At 58.8% G+C, this 23,210-nt stretch overlaps 10 protein-coding genes across 11 annotated transcripts; 6 read left to right on the top strand and 4 right to left on the bottom strand.

The window, feature by feature from the left end:
• Positions 1 to 96: 96 nt before the first annotated feature.
• SDRG_00717 (hypothetical protein) lies at positions 97 to 730 on the bottom strand (the record flags this gene model as incomplete). The annotated part of the gene is made up of 2 exons (XM_008606208.1): positions 97 to 109; positions 165 to 730. 2 exons carry the CDS (start codon positions 728 to 730, stop codon positions 97 to 99), a joined length of 579 nt encoding a protein of 192 aa, XP_008604430.1.
• A 1,381-nt stretch (positions 731 to 2,111) lies between these two features.
• On the top strand, positions 2,112 to 4,988 carry SDRG_00716 (hypothetical protein). The gene is made up of 5 exons (XM_008606207.1): positions 2,112 to 2,888; positions 2,933 to 3,376; positions 3,422 to 4,190; positions 4,235 to 4,498; positions 4,551 to 4,988. The coding sequence occupies exons 1-5, from the start codon at positions 2,148 to 2,150 to the stop codon at positions 4,907 to 4,909; spliced, it is 2,577 nt and encodes an 858-aa protein (XP_008604429.1). The 5' UTR covers positions 2,112 to 2,147; the 3' UTR covers positions 4,910 to 4,988.
• A 357-nt stretch (positions 4,989 to 5,345) lies between these two features.
• SDRG_00715 (hypothetical protein) lies at positions 5,346 to 10,321 on the top strand (the record flags this gene model as incomplete). The annotated part of the gene is made up of 8 exons (XM_008606206.1): positions 5,346 to 6,640; positions 6,692 to 8,026; positions 8,072 to 8,977; positions 9,022 to 9,092; positions 9,143 to 9,368; positions 9,417 to 9,823; positions 9,871 to 9,992; positions 10,044 to 10,321. The coding sequence occupies exons 1-8, from the start codon at positions 5,360 to 5,362 to the stop codon at positions 10,319 to 10,321; spliced, it is 4,626 nt and encodes a 1,541-aa protein (XP_008604428.1). The 5' UTR covers positions 5,346 to 5,359.
• A 239-nt stretch (positions 10,322 to 10,560) lies between these two features.
• On the bottom strand, positions 10,561 to 12,631 carry SDRG_00714 (hypothetical protein). The gene is made up of 12 exons (XM_008606205.1): positions 12,549 to 12,631; positions 12,418 to 12,498; positions 12,282 to 12,365; positions 12,107 to 12,236; positions 11,982 to 12,063; positions 11,835 to 11,931; positions 11,696 to 11,786; positions 11,566 to 11,652; positions 11,321 to 11,520; positions 11,062 to 11,280; positions 10,932 to 11,017; positions 10,561 to 10,888 (listed from the first exon to the last, which is right to left on the bottom strand). The coding sequence occupies exons 1-12, from the start codon at positions 12,618 to 12,620 to the stop codon at positions 10,690 to 10,692; spliced, it is 1,428 nt and encodes a 475-aa protein (XP_008604427.1). The 5' UTR covers positions 12,621 to 12,631; the 3' UTR covers positions 10,561 to 10,689.
• Positions 12,632 to 12,963: 332 nt separating this feature from the next.
• On the top strand, positions 12,964 to 14,430 carry SDRG_00713 (hypothetical protein). Its single transcript, XM_008606204.1, has 5 exons — positions 12,964 to 13,559; positions 13,607 to 13,653; positions 13,699 to 13,790; positions 13,845 to 13,912; positions 13,957 to 14,430. Exons 1-5 carry the CDS (start codon positions 12,993 to 12,995, stop codon positions 14,266 to 14,268), a joined length of 1,086 nt encoding a protein of 361 aa, XP_008604426.1. The 5' UTR covers positions 12,964 to 12,992; the 3' UTR covers positions 14,269 to 14,430.
• Positions 14,431 to 14,458: 28 nt separating this feature from the next.
• SDRG_00712 (hypothetical protein) lies at positions 14,459 to 16,184 on the top strand. The gene is made up of 2 exons (XM_008606203.1): positions 14,459 to 15,786; positions 15,834 to 16,184. The coding sequence occupies exons 1-2, from the start codon at positions 14,467 to 14,469 to the stop codon at positions 16,116 to 16,118; spliced, it is 1,605 nt and encodes a 534-aa protein (XP_008604425.1). The 5' UTR covers positions 14,459 to 14,466; the 3' UTR covers positions 16,119 to 16,184.
• On the bottom strand, positions 16,167 to 17,415 carry SDRG_00711 (hypothetical protein). Its single transcript, XM_008606202.1, has one exon. The coding sequence runs from the start codon at positions 17,383 to 17,385 to the stop codon at positions 16,204 to 16,206; it is 1,182 nt and encodes a 393-aa protein (XP_008604424.1). The 5' UTR covers positions 17,386 to 17,415; the 3' UTR covers positions 16,167 to 16,203.
• A 453-nt stretch (positions 17,416 to 17,868) lies between these two features.
• On the top strand, positions 17,869 to 19,695 carry SDRG_00710 (hypothetical protein). The gene is made up of 8 exons (XM_008606201.1): positions 17,869 to 18,065; positions 18,114 to 18,194; positions 18,248 to 18,306; positions 18,352 to 18,464; positions 18,506 to 18,642; positions 18,689 to 18,908; positions 18,953 to 19,224; positions 19,269 to 19,695. The coding sequence occupies exons 1-8, from the start codon at positions 17,911 to 17,913 to the stop codon at positions 19,600 to 19,602; spliced, it is 1,371 nt and encodes a 456-aa protein (XP_008604423.1). The 5' UTR covers positions 17,869 to 17,910; the 3' UTR covers positions 19,603 to 19,695.
• Positions 19,653 to 20,365, bottom strand: SDRG_00709 (peptidyl-prolyl cis-trans isomerase B (cyclophilin B)). Its single transcript, XM_008606200.1, has one exon. The coding sequence runs from the start codon at positions 20,327 to 20,329 to the stop codon at positions 19,718 to 19,720; it is 612 nt and encodes a 203-aa protein (XP_008604422.1). The 5' UTR covers positions 20,330 to 20,365; the 3' UTR covers positions 19,653 to 19,717.
• A 787-nt stretch (positions 20,366 to 21,152) lies between these two features.
• Positions 21,153 to 22,604, top strand: SDRG_00708. Of its 2 annotated transcripts, none has more exons than XM_008606199.1 (6): positions 21,153 to 21,673; positions 21,725 to 21,760; positions 21,808 to 21,842; positions 21,905 to 21,983; positions 22,030 to 22,423; positions 22,474 to 22,604. In XM_008606199.1, the coding sequence occupies exons 1-5, from the start codon at positions 21,176 to 21,178 to the stop codon at positions 22,207 to 22,209; spliced, it is 828 nt and encodes a 275-aa protein (XP_008604421.1). In that variant the 5' UTR covers positions 21,153 to 21,175; the 3' UTR covers positions 22,210 to 22,423; positions 22,474 to 22,604. The 2 variants fall into 2 exon arrangements, with proteins under 2 accessions (XP_008604421.1, XP_008604420.1); XM_008606198.1 differs by having other exon boundaries at positions 22,466 to 22,489.
• The last annotated feature ends 606 nt before the right edge of the window (positions 22,605 to 23,210 follow it).

The following is a 23,210-nucleotide window of genomic DNA, read 5'->3' as shown; positions in this document are numbered from 1 at the left end:
GTGTCGGCGCACTTGTCGCATTGAAGCCGTAAATGTGCACGGTTGGTGTCGAGCACGTATCCATGGCCTTGATTGCTGCCGGGCATGCCACGGGCGTCAGCGGCGCGATCTCTTGATCGTCTTGCGTCGTTTGGTAGATGAGCGGCGTCGCCTTGGTCCAGCACGTGAGAACATCGGCAAAGCCGCCGCTGGAGCAGAGCAAAACGACGTCGAGGTTTTGATCCTTCTTGAACGCATCGCGGATCGACTGCGTCGTAATGTTTTGGCCAATGCTCGACACGAGGAGCGACGGCGTCTGGATGAACTTGCCGAGCTGGACAACTGTCTTGAGGTACGACGTTTCGTGGAGACCGCCACAGGGGTACCCAAAGCTGCCCACGTCGTAGCGGGGCTCGGTCGAGTTCGCGTCCCACATGTGGTCAAGGTCGCGGCTCATCGCGAGCGGATAGTACGTTTGCAGGCTGCTTTGGCCAACGGCGCGGATGGCAGCTGGGCTAAACGGCGCACTCACCAAATCACAGCGTGGGATCGAGCCATTCGTGAGGCGCGGCACGAGCACGGACGAGACGAGGTTGGTTTTGAGATACTCGGTCGGATGCGAGCAGAGACGTTCGCAAAAGCACTGGCAGTGGGCAGCAGTCCACGTCGCTGTGTGCACCCAGACGTCTTGAACACCCCAGTTGGGAATGACGTCGGCGGCTGCCGTCGACAAGAAAGCTAGCGCCAGCATCGCGGTAGGCACCATAGTGTTGCTATCGAAGCGAAAGGTACAATGAATGGCGTCGGGTTGTGCAAAACCCACGGGCGAGCCGTGCCACGGAGGGCAGGTTGACTGCGAAGCGCTATCGAGGCGGCCCCGTCTCGGTCCGCGTTCGTGCATCAGATCCGAGGATCTGATTCGTCAAATCGTCCATCGTCTCGGGTGCCAATCGACTAGTGTTAAACTAGCCGGCGTGGTTTCTATTACTTTGCATTCAACCTGCTATGCTACTTCTTTCAAGAGAGGGGTCCAAACGTTAAAACCCAACGAGTCTCCCGTCGCTTTACTTGTGTACTAGTACGGTACTTCGCACTCCGCATGGGCCCACTGAAAACGCCTTTCTCGCATCAGCGTCACAGTGTCCGTAGTTTGTAAAGTTCGTTGCCGGGCAGTCCACGCTGTCGGCCTCATCTTGCTACTTTTGCCGCAGACGAAACACGGACCCAGATAGAACTGACGTGCATCATTTCTGATCTGATTCGCGCCGAATCAGATGCGCATGACGCCATCTGATTATTTCACAGACGTTCCTTTTTGTGCTGCCGTAGATACGAATCTCCCTCAGCTGCCTCCCTCGGACGTGCCTTGTAGCATCGCACATTGAGCAATATACGCTTGCTGCAAACGCATTGGTGACTCTGATACACTGAAGCGACGCGAAGCCGAGCAACGTTGTGCACAGCTTCCTTGGCACAGCAATACCGTCCGTTCAAGCCCCGACCTTGACCTACAGAAGAACAAAAAGACGAACCTGTGTCTACATCGCGTCACCCGCATGACGAATTTATGGGCTCGACTATAGTACATCAATCAATCAATCAAACGTGTTCGAGTTGAAATCAAATTAGCGAAAACTAACTCGAAGACTTCGCTTACGTAGCGCTACGCCTGAATGCGTGGGAGTTAGCACTTGGTCGTTGGGAGTGAGCTGCGTACGGAGAGATCCATCCCGTGGTAAGCCCCACTCGCCGAGTCATAGCTCGCGTGAGGTCGTACGCAGGCTCCTGCACTCGGACCACCTGACAGAGGATTGCAAGCCGTCCGGGAACCGGTAAATGAAACTGTCCGAGCCCGCATCCGAATAAATCCGGATACTAAACTTCATGTCGTCGAAAATGGACGGTATTCATTCAATGTTATCTATGTCGTAGACGCTTTGACTAGGGCAGGCGTTGTCGCATCTTCGAGATGTGGTTTATGGCATGGGATGGCAACAATGAAACAACGTAAAATGCGAGTTTTGACGGAGCTGCATTCAGTTGAAAATAGGTCCAATTATTGGAATTTGCTGCTCTTTTGACCCACACCGTGCCACGTCATAACCTCTGAAATTCAATTTCCTAAGATTTGCCCGAACGGTCGCAAAGATCTAGGGACGACGGCGAGCATGGTGCGTATCTTCCTCGCTGCCCTGGCGGCGGCTTTGATTCACGCCTCGCCGACGGACGTTGGTGCGCCATTGGCGCGCGATTCACTGGCGCAAGATGCGGCGCGCATCCTCGACGATGACGTGGCACCTTCCCTTGTCTCGGTGCCAGGCGTCGTCGACATCGACAAGGAGCTCGAGCGCTGCAGAGCCGAGGGATACAGCAATCTCAACGCGTACATGGCGTCAGACGATAGTACGGTCGACCCCGAGCTTCTTCGGCACTGCAACGAGGTCAAGTACCGCGATGCGCTGCGCACGAGCGTCGCCGCCCCGCTGCTGTCGGCGCGCCACGTGCATTTCTGGCACGCAACCAACGATACCACGTACCAGGATGTATTTGAAAAGCACATTTTAGCGTCGCACCCGATCCGCTTGGTCGAGACGCTCGTCGTTCCGCCCGCGCTCCTCACCGCGTGCTTTGGAACCCGATCGGCGCTGCAGACGCCCGACGCGGCCTGCACCGACGCGCTCGCGTCATTTCGCGTGCCGCAGGTCGTCGTCAACGACTACATGCAGCGTGTCGAGTCGATCAAAGAGACGCTCTTGCCGGATATGGTGGCCGCGACCGACGGGCCGCTGCACTGCCCCTTTGGGTTGCACATGGTTCTGGCGGCAGTGACTGACACCACGACCGTGTCGCTTCAAGTGCACGTGCCCAGCTACGACGAGTATACGTTCGCTTTGGACATGTCGGCGACGGTACGTGTGCTATTCTATCTACCATAAAATATCAACTTGTGTAGGATGAGACCGAGGTGCTCGAAGCCACCATCGATGCACACGGTAGCATCGACGCTGACACCGGCGTCCGTCTTCTGCATGGCGACATGGCGTTCATACCGAGCGGGTTTGCTGTCTCAGCGTCGTCACCGATGCTCCGCTTTTGCTTTGCCGATGCCTCCAATCTCAACCGCGTCAAGCAACATCTCCGCGTCTCGGGGCTTGTCGATACGACCGCGCGGCAACTTCTCTTGGCGTTGCAGGCGCCGACGTTCGACACGTCTATGACACGCCGTCCGTCACTGTCGTTGGGCACGTGGGCCATGTACCGCACGTGGCCCAAGCCCGAACGCATTGCCAAAGAGAGCGATCAGGACAAGCTCGAAGCCGTGTCGCGCAAGGACCGGTACAAGATGTGGCAGGACGACCGCAAGTGGGACAGTGTCATCCAGGGCCTCACGCTCCCAGTGCGCTCCTGCTCTTTACCCGGACTTGACGAAAGCGTGACGTAGGTGTCCCGGCCACCGGTTGTGCTCCAAGACTCGGACACGGGGCGCACAGTTGTGCATCTGACGTGGCAAGATCTGCACCAGCCGCGCAAAGGCGACGTGACCACCTACGGCTATGAAATCCACTGGGCCACCGACGCTGCGATACCCAATGCGTCCTCCGGCATTGCCAACTTGACGCAAGCCGACTTGCTGCGCAGCGCGCTGCCAACAACTGCATTTGGCGGTGACTTTGACGGCCGCGCCATCACCGGGCGCGTCCCGAATCTCGCCGCCAACACGTCGTACACGTTTGCGGTGCGGCTCTTTGTCGGGAACGCGCTCGGCTTGCTCAGCGAACGGTCCCAGAACATTCGCACGAAACCCGCGTCCGTGCCGGCGCCAGTCCCGGGACTTCCGGAGGCAGTAGCATCGGACGCTCCCAACTGTGTGCAGCTTACGTGGCTGCCCGTCGTGGACGACGGCGGCCGGCCGATTTTGGGGTACGCGATCGCGGCGCGGCATGCACCGACGACGAATGCGTCGGTGCCGTTGCGTTGGCGGCCGTTCAACGACAGTATGCAGTACGACGTCGTCACCAATGACGCGCTCGTCGTCACCAAGCACGAGTTGTCGCTCCGTGTGAAAAACATGACGGGCCATATTTGCAACCTTCGGGCGACATCCAGTTATCAATTCCAGGTGGCGGCCATCAACGAACTTGGTGCGAGCGGCTTTAGCGTCTGGTCCGACACGGTCGAGCTCGAGCCTAGCAGCTCCCAGGACCGCCGAGGTGCGCGGATTCTTGGTGCTTCTTGATCGAGCAATCGTTTGTAGAGGTCGTGCGAGGGCAAGGCGCGCCCCACTTTACTCGGACGTACGACCGAGACTCGCTGCAGATCGGAGCTACGGTGGCGCCACTGGCAACGGGTCCCGTTCTCGTCTTTTCCGATGTGCTGCAGACTGTGTCGCCGTACCAGCTTGTCGGGCTGGCCAACCCGGTGCGCAAGCTCGATGCCAAGAACAAGGTGATTTGGTCGACGTGGCGGGCTGATGTGTGGTCGGGGCAGCACAGCTTGAAAGCGTACGATATCATCGCAGGTACGACTCGTTCTCGTATTCGTCAGCGTGATGACGCATCTGCGTCACGTAGAAGCCGTGCTGGCCGACCCAATCCTCGGCAACGCTCCCTTGTCCAATGCCGACGCTGTCCGCGACCGCATTCTCCTCGTGCATCGCGGTGTTGTGCCATTTTATACCAAAGTGGCGCACGCACAAGCCGCCGGCGCCCTCGGCGTTCTTATTTTCGACGTCGACAACCAATGTGCTTCGGGCTTTGATCAGCACTGCAGCCCTGGCAGTCACTACGCATCGGGCGACGGCGTCGGGGCCAAAGACGACCCCTTGCTCTGGACACGCAACATCCGCATTCCATATGCCCTTGTCAAGTACGACGATGCGCTGCCGCTGCTCGAACAGATCGCTGACACGCACACCACCGCCGATATCTAGCGCGTTCATTGTAATAAAGGCTACGACTAGCGAATAGTTATTGGGCAAACTCAAACATTGCTCCTTGTGTGATTCTTGACGTGACATGCCGCATGACCAACTTGCCAATGCGAACAACGGTGTCATGCAGCGCCCGGATTGGCTGCGAGGCGAAACGCCTATGACGTGGCAAGCGCAGACACCAGGAATGTACCCACGCCATCTCGGATCCTCGCACACAGCGTCCAAGCCGTTCGCAGAATACCCTAAACCCAAGACTTTGGCTCCTTCACAGTCGCGTCAAGTCTCTAGCAGTCGTACGTCGTGGACCGTCGACGGCGCCGTGCATCGCGCTGGGATTGGCTATAATTCATACTCTTGCACGATATGGATTGGCCAATAATTCTTTAATCGTGGCATCCGTTTTGCGCTCGATTTAGATCTTCAGAGTCGCGGACGCGTCGGCCCCGCATGAACCTCGACCTGCTGTGGGAGCATGAGAAGCGGCGCGGGCTTCTCGATGAGAGCGCCGAGCCGACGCCGACGGCCAGCAAGACTGCAAGGCGGACCACCAAGCTGGTCATCTCGGCCCGCAGCTTTGCCCTCTCGGACGACAAGATTTTCGAGAAGAGCGGGTTTGCGCTCGACTACGAAGGCCACACGTCCAAGCGCATGAGCATCCCGACAGCGCAGGCCACACCAGCGCCAGAGGCCACGCCCAAGCGCCGGACCGTCGCGCTACTCGGCGACGTGAGCAGCCCCGGCAAGCGAAAGCCGTCGACGCCGCACAAGGACGCCAAGCTCGCGCTCACCGCGCTCTCGATAAAGCCGCAGCCGACGACGGTGCGAAATGAGCGCTCGAATCGGACGGTGCCCAGTGTCACCGAGGCCTTTCGACACTACATTGGCGACCACTTTGGCACGCGGGGCGAGTACATTGATGGCATGCTGTACATGTCCCGCATGAAGAAGTCCCACGCGCTGCTCTTTGGGCACAAATCGTCGTTTCTCCTCTCGCCGGGGAACGCGCCGATCGCGCAGTCGATTGACGGCAACGCGTTGAAGGAAGCGCTCGCGGACGCCCCGTCGCTTCCGTCGGTCGAGTCCGAGTCGTCGAATGCTGCCCGCGTCAAGACGCAAGCGCAGCGGTGCTCGTCCACGCTCGCGAACTGGAGCTCCAACCCCGCAAACGCCCGGCTCATGGTCGACGAAGGCGTCGTGCAAGCCATCATCCTCCTCTCCAAAACCGACGACCTCGCCACGCGGATCCACTGCGTCACGACCTTTATGAACCTCTCCAACGTCTCGGACCTCCGCCGCGGGCTCATCAAGCTCGGGGCCGTCAAGACGATCGTCTCGATCCTCAACGGCGGCGACGACAAGACGCTCCAGACAGCGTGCGCTTTGACGTTATGCAACCTGTGCTGCCTTCCGGGCGACGAAAGCACGTTGGTGGCCGACGGGGCGGTCGGGGCGCTCGCAGGACTGATCAACGAGACCGCGTCCGTGGCGTCGATTTGCGAACGTGGCATCTTTAACCTGACGTGCGTGAAGGAGCCCTACTACCAAATCGAAGTCGTCATCAAGGCCCTTGTTGCGCTCTCGGCGAGCGGCCAGGCCAAGAAGCGCACCATGCTCATGTGTGCGACGTCGTTCGTGAACCTCTCCAACATGAAACGCGTTCGTTCGCGGCTCATGGAAGAAGGCATTGTATCGGCCATCACGGCGCTGCTTCGATCCCAAGACGCCGAGGTGCCGTAGCTTGTATGTTGCGTGGTTGCATTGCTGATGGTCGAGCGCTAGGTGAAACACATGCTTGCGTACGTGCTCTGCAACATCTCGGCCATGCGCTCGTGCCGCGTCGAGCTCGTTACCAAAGGGTCCATGAATGTCCTTGTCGCCCTCGCCGGGTCGCCGACGCTCACACCACAAACGCAGTGGATCATCGGCAGCACCTTGAGCAACTTTAGTAAAGAGAGCACGATCCGGCTACGGCTCGTGCTCGAGGGACTCCTCTCCATTGTAACCTTCCTGCTGCGGTCCCCGACGTACGAAGCCGCGCCAGAGGCATTGGCCAACGACATTCGCAAGGTGTGCGCCACTGCGGTGCACAACTGTTCGTGCAGCGAAGAGACGCGGACCAAGCTCGTCGAGCGCGACGGCATCGCGATCCTCACCGCGCTCACGGCCAACGCGCCCAACGACGTCAAGCGCATGGGCACGCTCGCGCTGTGCAACTTTCTCATGGTCAAGCAAGCGGCGATCGAAATTGCTGCGTCCGGCGCGCTCTCGGCGCTCTTTGAACTCGCGCAGCTGCCGCACTCGCCGCCGCAAGCCCAGCTCCTCTACGCCGCCGCGCTGTATAACCTCTGTCAGAACGGCACGTCACGCGAGTCGATGAGCACCGGAGGTGGCATCGCGGCCATCGTGCACCTTTGCCACGCGAGCTCGCACCCGACGCTATTGACGCTCTGCACGGCGGCGCTGTGCTACCTTGCAGCCGATGTTCACACGCGACACGTGGTTGCCAACCTTGACGTTGTCCGCGTCATCACCCGCGCGCTGGCGACCGATGTCATGCCCATTCAGCGCTACTGCGTCGCGTGTCTAAGCATGCTCTCGCAAGACGAAGCCTGCGCCGGCCTCATCCTGCACGAAGGCGGCGTCGGCGCCGTCTTGGAGTCGTGCGTCAACAGCCGCGACAGCGAGACCAAAGCGTGCTGCTGCGACCTCCTTGCGTCGCTCTCGTTCCACGAAGTTTGCCGCGTTCAATTGGTGCACCTTGGCGTCTTGCCGTCGCTCACAAAGCTCGCCAAGCTCCGCGACCCCGAGATTCAACGCCGGTGCGCCACGACGCTCGGCAACCTCGCAAGCGAGAAAGCAGTGCACGACGTGCTCTTGAGCTCCAACATTGTCAGCGTCCTCTCGATTCTGAGCAACTCGTACAGCGAGGAGAGTCAGAGCGACTGCGCCAAAGCGCTCTGCAACCTCTCGTGCTCGCCGGGGCACGAGGCCAAGCTCGTGGGCGAAGGCGCGGTCGGCGTCCTCTTTATGATTTGTGCCGTCCGCTCGGGCAGCGCGTTCACCAAAGAAACGTGCGCGCGGGCGCTTGGCAACCTGCTGCTCGACTCGACCATGGTATACGCCAACAGCAGCGCTCGTCTTATCGTACGTCGACCTTAGGCGCCAATTCTCAAGGAAGGACTTGTGAAGCTATTGCCTGCGATCACGAAGCTCGATCCAACTGACGCATCCCCGATCCCAGCAACGATCTATGCCAAGCTCTTGCGCTCGGAAGATGCGCGAAGTACGCTCTGCCACGAGACGCAGTCGCTGCGGACGCTTGTCATGTACATGCAACTGGACCATCCGCTGGATTCGACGACGGCGCTGCTGGCGTCGATCGCGTGCGAGCTGGCGCTGTACGCCGACACGCGCATGGCGGCCGTGCGGGAAGGGCTCATGGACGCGATAGTCTTCCTCTCCGAGAAGACGTCGCACCGCATGGGCCGGCTCGTCTCGGCGCTCTTGCTTCTCGCGCTTCACGACGACACGCGCGAGTATGTGAGCGACGCCAAGTGCATCACGATGCTACTCGCGTACCTTGAGGCCCCCGACCCGATGACGATCGAGCTTGCTGTCTCGGTGCTCTGCCACGTCTTGTGGCACGACAGCGCGCGGCAGAACGTCGACGTCCTCCACGTATCCCAGGCGCTCATTGCCATTGTGCCGCAATTTGCGTCCAACCAAGCGATTTTGGACGTGATGCTTCTCGGGCTCTGCTGTCTCTCATTTGACGAGTCGCATGCTGCAGTGATGATCCAGCACGGCATCTTTGACGCACTGCTCACGTGTCATGACGACGACCACACGATCAACCGCGCGCTCATGTGCATTCTCGTGCGGCAGCTCTCTCGCACAAAAGACTTTGCGCAGCACGTACTTTCGAGTCCGATGATCATCGAGCTCGTCTCGAAACTCGCGTGCAGCCTTGAACACAAGAGCGACGAAGCTGCCGCGCTCGACTGCGCCGACGTGCTCTGTTCCATGAGCTACATCGAGTCGTTGCCGCGCAGCATGGTTGTCAAGGTACCTCCGATGCTACGAGTCACAGGATGGAGTGTGGGCGGTAGGACGTGATTCGGTCGCTGCAAGTGCTCTTGACCAACGCGACGCTCGAAACACAATGGCGCTGCGCCGCGTGGTATCCTCCTACGATACCATCGGGTCCAAGCACCTAAGTGGAGTGACTAGTCTATGCATGCTGTCGGCCGAAGTGTCGGTGCGCCAAGCCATGGTGCAGCTCGGCTGCACGCGTCTTCTTGTTCAAGTCGCCATGAGCAAAGCGCGCTACGACATCTACCACTGCTGTGCCATGGCGCTCGGACACCTCTCCAACGACATGGCCAACACGCACCAAATGGTGCTCGAGCAAGCCGTGCCCGCGCTTCTGCACTTGGCCAAGATCGACAATGACGTGGTACGTCGTTTCGTTTCATTTGTGGACAAGTTGTCAATGGGCGTGTAGACACGGGATGCGTGCTCGTTGGCGCTCGCCAATCTCTCGCGCGAGTCCCCCAAAGTGACGTCCGGCGCCGTCCTCGCCCTCATCAACCTCTCGATGGTCGGCAAAGACGCACGTGGAACGAACCCGACCCCCCCGATCGTCCGGCCGCCAACGATTACGCACGAGCATCAGAAGACGCGGACACGCCCGCCGCCGTACAAGTACCCGCTTGACGACTACACGGACCTGTTTAGCACCAAGTTTGTGGCCGAAATCCCGGACCGACAACCGCCGATACCGCATTTACCGGTGATCGCCGTCGATATGGTGCACCTCGGGTCCGACGCCAGCGGCAATGTGGACGTTGAAGAGATGCCGCAAGGCAACTTGATGCAGTTTCCCAAAGTGGAGCCTATGGACGCCACGTGGTATACTTGAGCTTGGCGCCGCATCCTCGTCTCACGCCATGGACTAGCAATGTCGATTTGGTTGAAGTCGACGACGACGTCTCGGACGAAACGAGTGCTCACCCCGAAGTTGAACCCGCGCCGTCGACCAAGGCCGACTTGGACAAGGTCGACGAAGAGCCTGAGATGGGTACCGACGCCGTCTGTGTACGATATGGGCTGTAACATTGGCTGTGCGTAGCCGTCGTGAGCCCGGCGCCGTTGGTGCGGAAGCGGTCGCAGCGCGAGAAGCGCGCACCGGCGCGGCTCGGGAAGGAGTCGACGACCAAGTCGCTCGTCACGTGTGCGAGCGAAGGTGCGTTCTCGGCGGCTGCGATGGCGTCGCTGAAGGAAAAGCCGACATTCGCCAAGAAACGCCACATGTCGGTCAAGACGCTCGTGCCGCTCAAAGCTGTCGAGAGCACCGAGGCTGTCGACGACCTCAAGGAGCAAGCGCGCAAGCTCGGGCTCTGGAGCTAGAGCGTGTTACTATTATTTAGTCTACCGTGAGGATAATCTTGTTGTTTCCTAGTTGAAAATATCGGTAGAGAACCGTAGTTTGGTGGAGTTCATCTATGACACCACAAGGCGTCCTACATCGCCAGCCACTTTCAAAAAGCCAAGCGACCAATACTGTCGACCCGACCCGGTTCAGCATGCCCCGCTACGACGTACGCAGCTCAAGAGAGGTCTCGGCTCATGTCAGTCGCAGCTCGCTTTTGTACAGAATGTCATATCAACGTTTCTTGCGGAATTCGTGTGTAGCGACGACGCCATCCAGCATTTCTCAAGGTGTTGACCAACTAATATGGCTGCAGATGACGTAGTAGTGCCAACTCGTTGATGCATTAGTCGAGGGTCCGAAGTTGCGCATGCACCTGCGCGAGCTTGGCTTCGATCGCATCGAGGGACGCCATGCACGCGCGTTCGACGGACGTTGCGCCTGAGTGCGCGATGGCTTCGACCTTGTCATGGCAGGCCTCGAGCACATCTTCATGCGACCGCTCGCGCATGCGCCGCCGATACGTCTGGAAGGCAGTCGCCGCCCTAGAAGCAGCATCAACCAAGCGTCTTCATCCAGCACACGCACTGGATGATGCGGTGGCGGCTTCGACGCAAGGTACACCACGACGCCTTGGGCGTGGCTTGACGCAAGAGCACGTCACGTCCAAATGTCTAGCTCTTCTTCGTCAAGAATTCTGCAGACAGAGCTCGTGTACCTGCAAGAGGCGAATGGCCGCTTGGTGGTGAGCCACGTGCAGATCGCGCGCATGAATCGTTTGGATGACTTCGTCCTCCTTCTCTGTGAGGTGCAGCGAGCTGATGAGCACGGTCGTAAGGAGTGCGTTCATGATCGCTCCACCGACGATGCCGCCGATGACGATGGCCACCTGGCCCTGCACCGAGATGGGGGGTGCGCTACCGAGGCCAACCGTAGCCTAGTTGAACGTAATGCGTCGCGTCAAAGTGGTGACACACCATGGTCAGCACGGTCAGCCAAAGCGCTTCGGAGAGCGAGTCAATGTCGGCGTTGATAGCGTGCTCCAAGAACTGCACGACAAGCGCTGTGCAAAGCCACGTCGCGCCAAAGCTCATGGCCGAAAAGAGCACGGGGTGCTTATGAAACATGTGCTTGATCGTGAACCAGAATGAGCTAGTCTGCACATGCCACTGGGTCCCTAGTCCACAATGTGGTACTAAAGACGTGACGCCTCAGCTTGTACCTTGCCACTCAATGTCGGGCGACTCGAAACCGAGCTGGTGCCGAAGGAGGCGGAACACCACATACAGTCGCACAAACACGACCACATCTAGACACGCTCAGATTCGAGTCCAGTTGGCGCATGGCCAAACCAAATTGGTCCAAGGACCACGGCAGATCGAGGTAGCAAAAACCAGTTGCGTCGAGCTGCATCCCTGGTGCACACAGTCGTTGGTGGTGCGCCTACAAGCCGACCATGTATGATGATCGCTGGCAGTGAGGACGACGTACGCGCTCGGGACTGCCCATGAACCGATGCGAGATAAAGAGACGAGCAAACGTCGGTGGCACGTGCAGCGACAGAATAAAGCACTCAAACAGCGCTTTCCTAGAGCAAACAGAGTTTGAAACACTGGATCGCGGCGGGCCGAAATGTACGGCAGCAGCCCGGCTGACGGATGGTAGAATTTCGCCGTCGGATGCAGTCGTGTCGACGCGATGCGCAAGTCACAGACGACGTCTACCATCAATCTATAACTGGCGGTGTATGCGTGGTAGCGTACCATAACGAAGCAGCACGAGGCCGTAGAGGAAGATGGTGGTGGTCGCAATGATCGACCGGAGCACGTCAACAGCAAAGGCCATATCGCTTCGGTTGAGGTCGACGGCTTGGGTCGTGTGGACAATGGACAGCTAGTAGTCGAAGCGTGAGATCGCGGTATGTACTAATGGGCCCACCTGCATCGAGAGGGCGGCCGCGACGACGCTGATGACCGCGAAGGCCGTCATCCATATCTCGATTCGATACCGCTTTGCTCGCAACTAGATCAAAACGACGTCGTCTCGATGCCTGCAAGAGATTCACACGACGTACTTGGCGTAGCGCCTTCACATGGCGTAGCTGCGTCGTCGCCTCCTGCCAGAGCGGGTCGTTGGCCTCGGACCGCCGGTGAATCTACATGGCCACGATGTTGGCATCGATCGGCAAGAGCGAGGTGGCAGCACCTGCGCCTGGAGCACCTCGGCCACCTTGGGCGATACGGGCGGGCGCGGCGACGGCAGCTTGGTCAGCCCCATCTCGTCACAACCCGGAATCCGAGATCTGCTCGACGGTGTTTGTCCCACGGCCGGTGTTCCACGCGCTGTGATTGGCTAAAATGCGATAAAAAGTCGGTTTTCCACATCCTCGATCGCACGGTTGCACTATTGTCCTCTTGCCACGTTCGCAACTCATTTGTCTAACAAGAGTGCGAAAAGCGGTCGGGTGACGCCGTGTCGTGTCACCTCTTGTTCTCGCCCACGTCTGACCCGTGAACCATCCTGCTCGTGACGAAATGAGCTGTGATTTGTCCATTTATAGCCAATCCTATCGTAGCTGGGTAAAACCAGTATTGCCCATTTTTGCAATCGGTCCAATCACAGCATCGGTGCCATTCAAAACTCTAAAGCATGATCGGGACCGCGCTCGCACGTCGAATGCTCGTCCGCGGCTTCGCGTCCAGCGCCAAGCTCTCGATGAAGCCCATCAACCTCAAGCTCGTGGCTTCTTCCTTCTTGCTGCAGGTGCATCCGGACGTGCTTCAGTTCGACCGGCGCGGTCTCAAGGACGTGCACGAATCCATCAAGGACCAGAATGAAGACGCGCTCAAGCACCTCAACGCGTTCTTGGACATGGCCGGCGCCGGCTGCAACGGCAACATGACCAACGACCTCTTGGCCACGCGGAGCTTTGCCTTTGACTTTCACGTGCCCGTGCCCAAGAAGCTCGTCAAGCGCCACACCAAGCCGCTCGTCGACGTCGACGGCCAAGCCTACTTGCACATTCGCGAAAAGGTGGTCATCCCGCCCGAGCTCTACGACATGACACTGCAGTCGCTCTCGCCGCTCGGTGCCAACATCCTCGACAAGACTGCCATGCTGTGGCGAAAGTACACCAATTCGGTGCTCTCGAGCCTCTTTCACCAAGCCGACATCCCCGTTGTCTCGCAGCACGCCAACGGCGAGCTCATTCCTTGGGTAGTTCTCGACTTTTGGTTGTCCTGTAGCTTATATATTTGTGTTAGGACGAAGATTTGACCGAGACCAACGCCGTCGGCGACGGCAGTGCCCGGTACCAATGTTGAATTTTTCCGATTTTTGAACATTTGGACCGTAGCGAGGCCGAAGACATTGAGAAGAAATTCCGCAAAATGCTCACGCGCGAACGCAACATTGTGTTCAAGCACACGACGGGCTTTGAAGCCGACGGTACATTCCCATTTGGATTTGGCCGCGATGACGCGCCTTCGTCATGATGTGTAGTCCAGCGCCATCGCGTGCTCCTCGATCTTCTCAAGCGCGTGCACGTTGACGACATTGCTACCGCCGACGTACGATCTTGCTGACATGTGGTATCGACTAACAATGTGTGTAGCAAGAGCGAGCGTTTAACTGGCTTGGCGAAGTCCTCTTGCGCAACTTCATGGAGCTCCGCCTGCACAACTTGATCTGGAATCGCGTTGTGCTCATTTTGACCGAAGACCCGAACCTGCACAAGCACGTGATTGACGATGCCTCTGGTGTCGCGATCGTTCTCGGCTTTACCGACGACCTCGACGACGTCGTTCGCTTCCTTCACCACCAAGTCGAGCAGCTCGAGGCCAAGTTCAAGTCCACCGACATTGTTGCTGGCGAGTCGGTCAAATCCCAAAGCAAGGCCAAGCGCCGACCGACCAAGCACGCATAAATGCCAAATGCTCAACACGACGTCTGCTTATTTGGAACGTTGGTGCCCGATGCACACACGACGCACTGTGGATGGTGCCGTGGTGGTGGGGCGGCTAAGGTGGCGTGCGCGTAGTCATTAGCGTGATGTTTGTATGCCAATACAAAACGCAAGTACCCCGACCTTTGGAGCCAAAGGGCACAAATCTTTATTTTGGCGATGCCTGGCAAGTCGGACGACGAGGAGCTCAGCGGGAGCGAGGAAGAGGAAGAAGTCTCGGGCAGCGAGTCGGGCAGCGACGAGGAAGACTCGGACGAAGACGACGACGAGCAAGAGTCCAAGAAGGAGGCCAAGCCCAAGGCCAAGCCCAAGGACGCAAGTGGCGGCAAGGAGCGGGCGCTGCAGAACCAGCCCTTTGACGCCGCCCTCGATGTGAGCGACAGCGAGAGCGTCAACGACCCCAATTCGCCCAAGAAGGGCAAGGATGTCAAGCAGCTCAAGAACCAGCCATTCGACGAAGCTTTAGACCTCTCGGGCAGCCACGACATTGAAAGCAGTATGCCCAAGGACCCGCCCAAGAAGGAAGCGGCCGATCGACGAGACGACAAGGCGTCCGAGCGCCCAGCACCGAAAGAGCGCAAGGAGCCGCCAACCAAAGCGGCAGCCAAAGCACCCGCAGCAGCCAACAGCGATGGCGGCGAAGTCAAGAACAAGCCATTCGACGAGCAAATCGACTTGAGCGACTCGGAGGCGAGCGTCGACACGTCCGGCGCGCCGTCGCCCGAGAAACCCAAGCTGGAGAAGCGACTGTCGATGAACCAGCCGCTCCAAACGATGCCCAAGTCGGCCACGGACAAGGTCGCGGCGGCCGAGGAGAAAGTGGCCAACGAAGCGCCCAAGCCCACTGCGACCAAGACGCCGCACTCGTCCAAGAACGATCTCAAAAAGAAAGCCGACGAGAGCTCGTCGGAAGGGTCCGGCTCGGACGAAGAAGAAGACGAAGACGAAGAGGAGGAGGAGGAGGAAGAAGAAGAGCACGCGGCCGCGTCGGAATCGGCCACCGCACCGTCGGCAGCGTCCATCAACGTGCCGGGTGCATACAAGGAGAGCGACTTTGCCCACCTCAAGGTGACGCAGGACATCAAGGAGCTCTTCCAGTACATTGGGCGGTTCAAAGCCCAAGAAATCGAGCTCGAGACGCGCCTCAAGTGCTTCGTGCCCGAGTACATCCCCGCGATCGGCGAGATGGACACGTTCCTCAAGATTCCGCGCCCCGACAAAGAGGCCGACAACCTCGGGCTCAAGGTCCTCGACGAGCCGAGCATTGCGCAGAGCGACGCCACGGTCCTGGACCTGCAGCTGCGCGCGACGTCCAAGAAGAAGCACGGCGACATTGTCGTCCGAAGCATCGAGAATGCCGAGAAGAACGTCAAGGAGATCGACCGGTGGATCAAAAGCATCGGCGACCTCCACCGCACCAAGCCGCCCCCGCAAGTGCACTACTCCAAAAGCATGCCGGACATTGAGACGCTCATGCAGGTACAAGAATTGCCTCTGAATTTATGGACATGAATCGTGATGGTTAGGTGTGGCCCGACGAGTTCGAAGAGCTCTTGTCCACGATGCAGCTCCCGAACGCCGACCTCAACGTCTCGTTGGAGCAGTTCACGCGCATCATTTGCGCCATTCTGGACGTTCCGGTCTACAAGAATGTGTACGAGTCGCTCCACGTGCTCTTTACGCTCTTCCTCGAATTCCGGAGCAACCAGCATTTTATGAACTACGAAAATGACGCGCCGCTGTCCAACGGTCTCGCGACGACCCGTCTCGATATGGGCATGCCCGCGTTGCTTGCCTCGGACCGCAAATGATAAGACTTGTGATGTACACAGCGTCGATACTCTTTGTCTAAACACACGCAACAACAACAACAAGCACTAGATATACTTGGTGAAATTAGCCAAAGAGGAGACCAAAGCCCGAGTCGAGGCACTTGTCCATGTCGGGCTCCTTGTCGAGCTCAGCCGCCTGCTTGCGGTGGCGCCGGTACCACGAGTCGTTGGTCGAGTACGGAATCAAAGGTGCGTCCGGCGCCTCCAAGCGCGCCTTCATCTCGACGACGATCGCGAGTAGCTCGGCGTGGGTCTGGCCCTGACCAATGGCCTCGCGGAGGTCCGTAAACACCTTGAGCTCCTGGAAGAGCATCTTGAACAAGTGGGCGCGCAGGAATTTCTCGGGCGGCGGAAACTTGGCCGCCCAGTCCATGTACTCGAGAGCGAGGTCGATCTGCGACACGTTCTCACCGGTCATTGGGTCCTTGTTGCCCGTGAAGAGCGCCGGGTACTCGAGGATGCCTTCCGAGCTCATGACGCCCTCGGCTTCGGTCGCAGCAAGGCAGGCCGCAACATCGTCGTCGGTCTCGATACCGCCGTTCGCAAACACAGGGATCGGGAGCTCCTTCCGGAGGCGCTTGATGCTCTCCCAGTCGCACTCGCGGACGAGCTGCTTGTTCATCTCCTTTGTGCGGCCGTGGATGACGAGCCAGCAGCAACCCGCGTCGACGAGCATGTTGCAAAAAGCCAGCGTGTCGTCGTAGTTGGGCAAGAGGCGGATCTTGCACGAGACGGGCACGCTCAGCTCGCGACTGAGCGTCGAGACGATCTCGCGCACGACCTCGGGTTCGTGCATGAGGAAGGCGCCGTACCGACCCTTGCGCGCAATGCCCTGCGGGCACCCGAGGTTGAGGTCGACAGCGTCGCAGCCGTCCTGGACGTGCTTGGCGGCTTCGAGCACGGTCGCCGGGTCGTTGCCGCAAAACTGCACGAAGAGCGGCCGATCCTCTTGCACCACTTGCCACGCGGTCGCCCGGTACGTGGCGTCGTCCCGGAACATGCGCGCGTGGATCATCGGCGTGTAGCAGACGTCGACGCCGTACTTGCGCACGAGCATGCGGTACGCGAGCTCGCTCTGGTCGACCATCGGCGCCAAGATCGTCTTGGGCTGCTGCAGATCGTTGTAGAGCTTCCAGCCGCGCGCAGCGGCGCGGTCACGGACCGAGGTCGACGAAGACATTTTCGATACTAGCGATGTGAGAAGAGCGCGCGGAAGATAGGACCGATGAGCGACTGCGTGATACATGCAGCGAGCAAAAGGCAATCTCGATGGGCCATGAATGGCACGGGACGCCACCACATGGCAGCTCGATGACCGGATAAACAACCGGATCCTCGCGCCATTTTTCGCAGCCGTGAGGATCGAGCACGCCAAGCACGAAGAGCACCGCGCAGTATAAGCACAGTAGAAGGTCAGTAGAATGACTGGGCGGCAGCCTGTGTGAGGGCCTTGTACGGACAAGGAATGTAGTCGACTCGTAACGTGAGCATCATCTTGCGGAAGCCACCCTTTGAGTTGACATGTTGATGGCACAGTGTTGACCAAAGGCTGCCGATAGAGACATAGAGACCCGACAATATGTGTCTGCAGGCAGCGGCATGGATCGCGGCTCAGAAGTGGCATCGCTAATGTGGCTCTTTAGCAGGACGATGGTGATCTCGATCTCGGTTGCGGTATCGAGCCCGTTTTGTTATTTAACGCAATCGAGCCTATTCCGCGTTATTTAACGGTACGTGGTCCGTGCACAAAACCAACGGCGAAGGAAGCGGGATGTCACGGAGCGCGCTCACCCGCCACGACGCCCAGCCGGCGCCGCCGATGAACTATGCGGCCCATGCGTACGCCATGGCCCAGCAAGTGCAGCATGCTGCCTACATGGAGGGCGAGTACGCAGAGCGCCGTGCCAAGGAGAACGAGCTGCCCGTGTACATGCTTCGTCCTGCCACCTCTTCTGGTGCTCATGGCCCGCGTAGGCATGGTAATGCGACGACGTACAATCTCAACAAGATGCTCTTCGACAACATCATGCAATCGGTCTACTTTGGCCAGCTCTAGTGCGTCGTACCTCCTTGCCTCCTCGCACCGGCACTCACGCCTGTTTACCTAGCGCGCTCAAGACGTACCATGAAGTCGTCGACGAGATCTACTACCGCGTCGACCACGCAGGTACATGCATCATCCGCTGCGTCACCGAGCTCATGTGCATGCTAGAGCCGCTCTCGCCCGGCACCGCGCGCATTCCCTCGTCGTGCTTTTGTCTTCTCCTCAAGTTTTGCACCATGCGCTTGACGCAGAACCAGATGCAAGGCCTTCTCAAGCACGTCGTACGCCACTCTCTCCTCGAGCTGGCCTCACCGCGCGATAGGACTCGCCGTACATTCGCTGCGTCGGGTTCCTCTACCTGCGCTACACGATGGATCCCGAAGAGCTCTGGTCGTGGTTCGAGCCGTACTTGGACGACGCCGAGGAGTTTAACGCGTCGGCCAACGACAAGATCGTCACGTACGGCCGGTTGCAGGCGCGTCCTTGAGCTCATGACGCTTCCTAGGACGACCGGAGCCTGGCTGCGCACGCTGCTCGAAGAGATTAACTACTTTGGTACGATTCTTCCGCGCATCCCCAAGAAGATCCTCGATGGCATCAAGATCAAGCTGCTGCTGCACGACAAGAAGAAGGAGCGCGCGGCCGCCAACCTCGCGGTCGCTGAGCTGCTCGTCAAGGGCACCAAGGTGCGCGCGCTGTATGCGGACGACGAGAATGAGCCTGCGGTAGCCCATGGTCCTTGTCTGCGAGTGTTCACACTGGCAACTAGATGTACGACGCGGTGATTGACGAGGCGGACGAGGCCAACCACGTGTACTGGGTCACGTTCCCGCAGTATGGCAACACGGAGAAGGTCGGGCTTGGTGACATTGAGTTTGAAGCGCCCCGGCCGCCGCAGCGGTCGCGATCCCGGTCGCGGTCGCGGGACCGTCGGCGGCGTCGGTCGGCGTCCCGAGATCGCCGTTCCCGTCGCCGGTCGCCGTCGTACGACCGTCGTCGTCGTAGCCGCAGTCGCAGTCGCAGCCGCGACCGTCGCCCCAAGTACATTGCTTCCAGATGCGATTGTGATTGCTCATGCAAAGTAGGGATGACAAGAGCTTGACCGAGGACCTCATGGAAGAAGTCCGGCGCAAGGAACGCCGCAAGGCCGAGGCGGTCGGAAAGGACTATGCAGCGCGCCCAGCGAGCTACAAGGGGTCGCTCACGCTCAAGCAAGACCGGTTCACGACTCGGAAGCGGTCGCGCAGCCCGGCGAAGAAGGAATACGAGTTTGTCGAGCTCGAGAAGCCAAAGGAGACCAACATCCCGACGCCACAAGCGCCGGTGCGCATGTCGCGCGAGGCCGAAGAGCGCCGGCGCAAGCTCCTCGAGACCTACGGCGACGCGGCGGCCAAGCCCAAGAAGACGGCGGACCACTAAGTCCCGAATCCATGCACGCTGTGTTGTTTCAGGCTGTTTGCCGTGAAGGAGGAAAGCATCGATGGCACAAATCGAAATCGTGTTCAAAAGTGAGGAGTATGGGCAAATGCATTGCTTACTCGATAGCGAGGAGGTCGTCGCCGAGGAGCTCGCCCGAGTTGGCGATCGTCACGCGCTCCGACGGCGTGCCCGAGCCCGACCCGATCTTCTCGACGGCCTTGACCACGTCCATGCCGCTGATGACGCGGCCAAACACGACATGGCGGCCGTCCAACCACGAGGTCTTGACCGTGCAGATGAAGAACTGCGACCCGTTGCTGTTGGGGCCGGCGTTGGCCATCGAGAGCGTGCCCGGGCCTTCGTGCTTGAGCTTAAAGTTCTCGTCGTCAAAGCGGTCGCCGTAGATCGACTCGCCGCCGGTGCCCGTGCCATGCGTAAAGTCGCCGCCTTGGATCATAAAGTCCGGGATGATGCGGTGGAACGCGCTGTCCTTGTACCACAGCGGCTTGCCCTTCGTGCCCGTGCCCTTCTCGCCCGTGCAGAGCGCGCGGAAGTTCTCGACCGTCTTGGGCGTCGTCTTGCCGTAGAGGCCCATGACGACGCGGCCCGCATCGCGGTTGCCGATCTTGATGTCAAAGTACACTTGGTTGGTGATCTTGGGCGATTTGGCACCGACGGCCATGCCCACGAGCGCGAGCGCCACGAGCGTCAAGAGCTTGAGCGACATGGCGAAACTTGAGCAATGCGACTCCGAGCCCCACACCGACTAAGATCCCATGGCACCTGCTGATTGGCTGGAATTTCGAAGCCACGCACTTTAGCGGGGTTTAACGCATGCGTTGAACGCCCAAGTTGAATTTCAGGCCATGTGGACAGCCTCGTCCGATAGCCTCCAACACAAGCAAGCACAGCGTGCATAGTCAACCAGACTACTCGCGTGGATACGATAGAACGCGATGTAGGCGCTAATATAGCATCGCTGATCCTCGCTTGGCTGCAAATAATGGTAGCGAGCTGTTCAGTGGACCAGAGTTTTTGCCACGAGTTCTCGTACGGGATCGACTTTGGTAGACGTTGTCAGGCGCACGCTAACGTTATGGCGAGATTGGTATGGCTGGTATCAGAGGTGTTGGCTATTGCCTTCTCGGGGGACGGAGCGGCTCGTGATGGAGCTAACCGGAGTGTCCAGGATGTTTAACGCACCACGTTTTATGTACAAGGTGCGATCTGAGCGGGTGCTGACGCCACGCACTCCCTCAAGTGCGATTTGATCTAGCTGGATGTTTGTATGTTTCTTCGGCTGCGACACCGCACTTAGTCGTGTCCGAGAGTGGTGGGGGAAAGAGACAGCGAGGGGAGGATGGCGTCGGTTTTTTAAAATCGACGGTGAGAAAACGATGGGCCTCCACCCCTGTCACTTGGTATTTGTATGGTGGGGGCTTTGGGCCAGTAAAAGCGATGGCAGAGGGGGAATAAAACTGACACCGTACTTTAGCGAGAATTTGCGTACTTGATCGAGTGGCTGCGGGAAGACCATAGTAAAACCAAGTCAGATTTCGAGTCGTGGCTTTGGATGGAGAACCTTCCCCCCCTTGGACCCAGCAGTTGGGAGACGACCTACCTACCCAACACGACCAAGGCGGCAAATCCCGGCATGGACCACCCGCAGCAGCAGCAGCAACAGCAGCAGGCCGTGCACCACCACCAGGCCGCGCAAGCCCATCACCAGCACCAAGCGCACCAGGCCGCGCTCTCGCGCGAGTACGAGCAGGCGCTCATGCAGGACGACACGAGCGCGCTGGACCCGAAGATGGCCTTCAAGGCGTCGCAGCTCAACAACCTCTTCGTGTGCGAGTGCGGCAAGCAAATCGTCAACGCCAACGAGTACAACATTGCGCGCCACAAGGCCAGCAAGCGCCACGCCGAAGCGCTCTCGAACAGCGACTCGGAGTTCTTCATGTGCGAGTGCGGGAAGCGGCTGCTGCGGTCGCAGAAGGACAACGAGGACAACATGGCACAGCACCGCGCGAGCCGAAAACACATCCAGGCCATGGCCAAGAAGCAAAAGATGGTACGGCCCATCACGGCCCTCGCAGCTCCCGGAAGCTCACACTTGCGACAGACAGACTTGGGCTTCACCGTTCGCACGGACGACACGGTACATTGATGCATCGCCATCGTATCAATCTGAGCCTCGTTGTGTAGAATTGGGCTACGACGCTGCAGTCGCTCCGCACACAGTACGACGCAAACCTTCGCTCGCCATCGTCTTGCGACTGGCACTGATCCGACTTGTTCCTAGCGTGGTCAGCCTCGAGCTCATTCGCGAAGCCGAAGACGAACTCATGCGCGGTCTCTCGGCGCTCGAGCAAGAGTACCAGGTACGTACCTCTGGACGGTGCGAGCGTCTAGCTCATCATGGTGTAGCGCACGGCGTCGCTTCTGACGACCTTGGAGAAAGCGCAATCGCGCATGCAAGTCCGTGCCGAGAAGCTCGCGCTCGAGAATGCGTCCATGAAGGCGTCGGTCGTGTCGATCCTCCAAGCGCGCGAGCAAGAAGTCAAGATCCTCAAGCACATTGCCGAGTCGCCGTCGACCACCAATTGACTCGCGCCCCAAACTGAATTCGAAAACCCCGTGCTCATCTAAGCTACGAGTTGATGCGCGGTAGGATTTAGTTTGGGCACAATGTTGTCATGTAGTAGACAACCCCATTTTTGTCAACGCGCCGTTGCAACGTCGTTGTGTCATTTTGCGCCAGACAAAAGTGTGCACATGCCACACGCAACGAGCGTCAAATGTCGTTGCAACCAGACCTCTGGTAGTTGTCGGCCGATTTTTCAGATTGACCAGATTAATTCAGTTCCACAGGTTGGCGATCCCAAGAGATCGGGTCACAAACGGGATGCTACCACAAAGACAGCGGGTGCGTATCAGGATGTATGCAGTGGGGTTGTGGCTGCATCGGGTTCACTAAGTAACATCGTCCGTCGTTAAATGACTGTAGTGCTATCTCGGGACTTGAGAAATACGGCTCACTTTGGCTGCATTATATCTGATGCGAAAAGCGAGCCACGACCTCGATCAATGGATCGTCTGTAGGCGGCTGTGAGCTGTGCGGCTGTTTTTCGCCAAGATCCCACTACGTGCTTACGGCTCCGATAGGAGTCCACGGTATAACTCTCGGAGCTGGGTGCATACACACTGCAATGGACAGCTTGAACCACCGACGCGAAAGTCTTGGAAAACGCCAAACGAAACGACTACGGAGACCCCAGGTATAGGGTCTAGGGTTTCTACTTCCGGTGCCGTCAAATGTAATCCACTGAGCATTCTATCGCGTCTTAGCTAAGGCACCAGATACTGTACCGTAGATTGGTTATTGAGTGCGGTCGTCGCGGTTGTGGTCGACTGGCAATGACACTGAATCTGGTCATCCGTCCCAACGTGCTGCTCAGCCCCGTCTGCCTTGGGTATGCTGAAGCACTCGTGAGTGTTGCGTCGTCTGTATTATCAGTCGATGCTTGACAAAGATCGCCACCGAGTCTGAGTTGTGCAAATATGTACCTCGACCACAAAACCACAGCATCGAGATCCGATGTCGTCCC

Source organism: Saprolegnia diclina, assembly GCF_000281045.1.
Source record: "Saprolegnia diclina VS20 unplaced genomic scaffold supercont1.2, whole genome shotgun sequence".
NCBI lineage: Eukaryota > Oomycota > Saprolegniomycetes > Saprolegniales > Saprolegniaceae > Saprolegnia > Saprolegnia diclina.
Note: the sequence above shows the minus strand (reverse complement) of the source record. Positions and strands in the feature narration are given on the sequence as shown.

Coding starts and splice junctions, on each gene's coding strand:
- SDRG_00716 (XM_008606207.1), top strand. CDS start 2,148: ATGGTGCGTATCTTCCTCGCTGCCCTGGCGGCGGCTTTGATTCACGCC. Junction 2,889..2,932: donor CTTTGGACATGTCGGCGACG/GTACGTGTGCTA, acceptor CAACTTGTGTAG/GATGAGACCGAGGTGCTCGA. Junction 3,377..3,421: donor TCCAGGGCCTCACGCTCCCA/GTGCGCTCCTGC, acceptor AGCGTGACGTAG/GTGTCCCGGCCACCGGTTGT.
- SDRG_00714 (XM_008606205.1), bottom strand. CDS start 12,620: ATGGGGCTGACCAAGCTGCCGTCGCCGCGCCCGCCCGTATCGCCCAAG. Junction 11,932..11,981: donor CCGTCAGCCGGGCTGCTGCC/GTACATTTCGGC, acceptor TGTTTGCTCTAG/GAAAGCGCTGTTTGAGTGCT. Junction 11,787..11,834: donor TCATGGGCAGTCCCGAGCGC/GTACGTCGTCCT, acceptor GTCGGCTTGTAG/GCGCACCACCAACGACTGTG.
- SDRG_00713 (XM_008606204.1), top strand. CDS start 12,993: ATGATCGGGACCGCGCTCGCACGTCGAATGCTCGTCCGCGGCTTCGCG. Junction 13,654..13,698: donor GTCGGCGACGGCAGTGCCCG/GTACCAATGTTG, acceptor TTTGGACCGTAG/CGAGGCCGAAGACATTGAGA. Junction 13,913..13,956: donor ACGACATTGCTACCGCCGAC/GTACGATCTTGC, acceptor CAATGTGTGTAG/CAAGAGCGAGCGTTTAACTG.
- SDRG_00712 (XM_008606203.1), top strand. CDS start 14,467: ATGCCTGGCAAGTCGGACGACGAGGAGCTCAGCGGGAGCGAGGAAGAG. Junction 15,787..15,833: donor ACATTGAGACGCTCATGCAG/GTACAAGAATTG, acceptor CGTGATGGTTAG/GTGTGGCCCGACGAGTTCGA.
- SDRG_00711 (XM_008606202.1), bottom strand. CDS start 17,385: ATGTATCACGCAGTCGCTCATCGGTCCTATCTTCCGCGCGCTCTTCTC.
- SDRG_00710 (XM_008606201.1), top strand. CDS start 17,911: ATGTCACGGAGCGCGCTCACCCGCCACGACGCCCAGCCGGCGCCGCCG. Junction 18,307..18,351: donor CTACCGCGTCGACCACGCAG/GTACATGCATCA, acceptor TGTGCATGCTAG/AGCCGCTCTCGCCCGGCACC. Junction 18,465..18,505: donor AAGGCCTTCTCAAGCACGTC/GTACGCCACTCT, acceptor ACCGCGCGATAG/GACTCGCCGTACATTCGCTG.
- SDRG_00709 (XM_008606200.1), bottom strand. CDS start 20,329: ATGTCGCTCAAGCTCTTGACGCTCGTGGCGCTCGCGCTCGTGGGCATG.
- SDRG_00708 (XM_008606199.1), top strand. CDS start 21,176: ATGGAGAACCTTCCCCCCCTTGGACCCAGCAGTTGGGAGACGACCTAC. Junction 21,674..21,724: donor TGGCCAAGAAGCAAAAGATG/GTACGGCCCATC, acceptor CACTTGCGACAG/ACAGACTTGGGCTTCACCGT. Junction 21,843..21,904: donor CTGCAGTCGCTCCGCACACA/GTACGACGCAAA, acceptor ACTTGTTCCTAG/CGTGGTCAGCCTCGAGCTCA.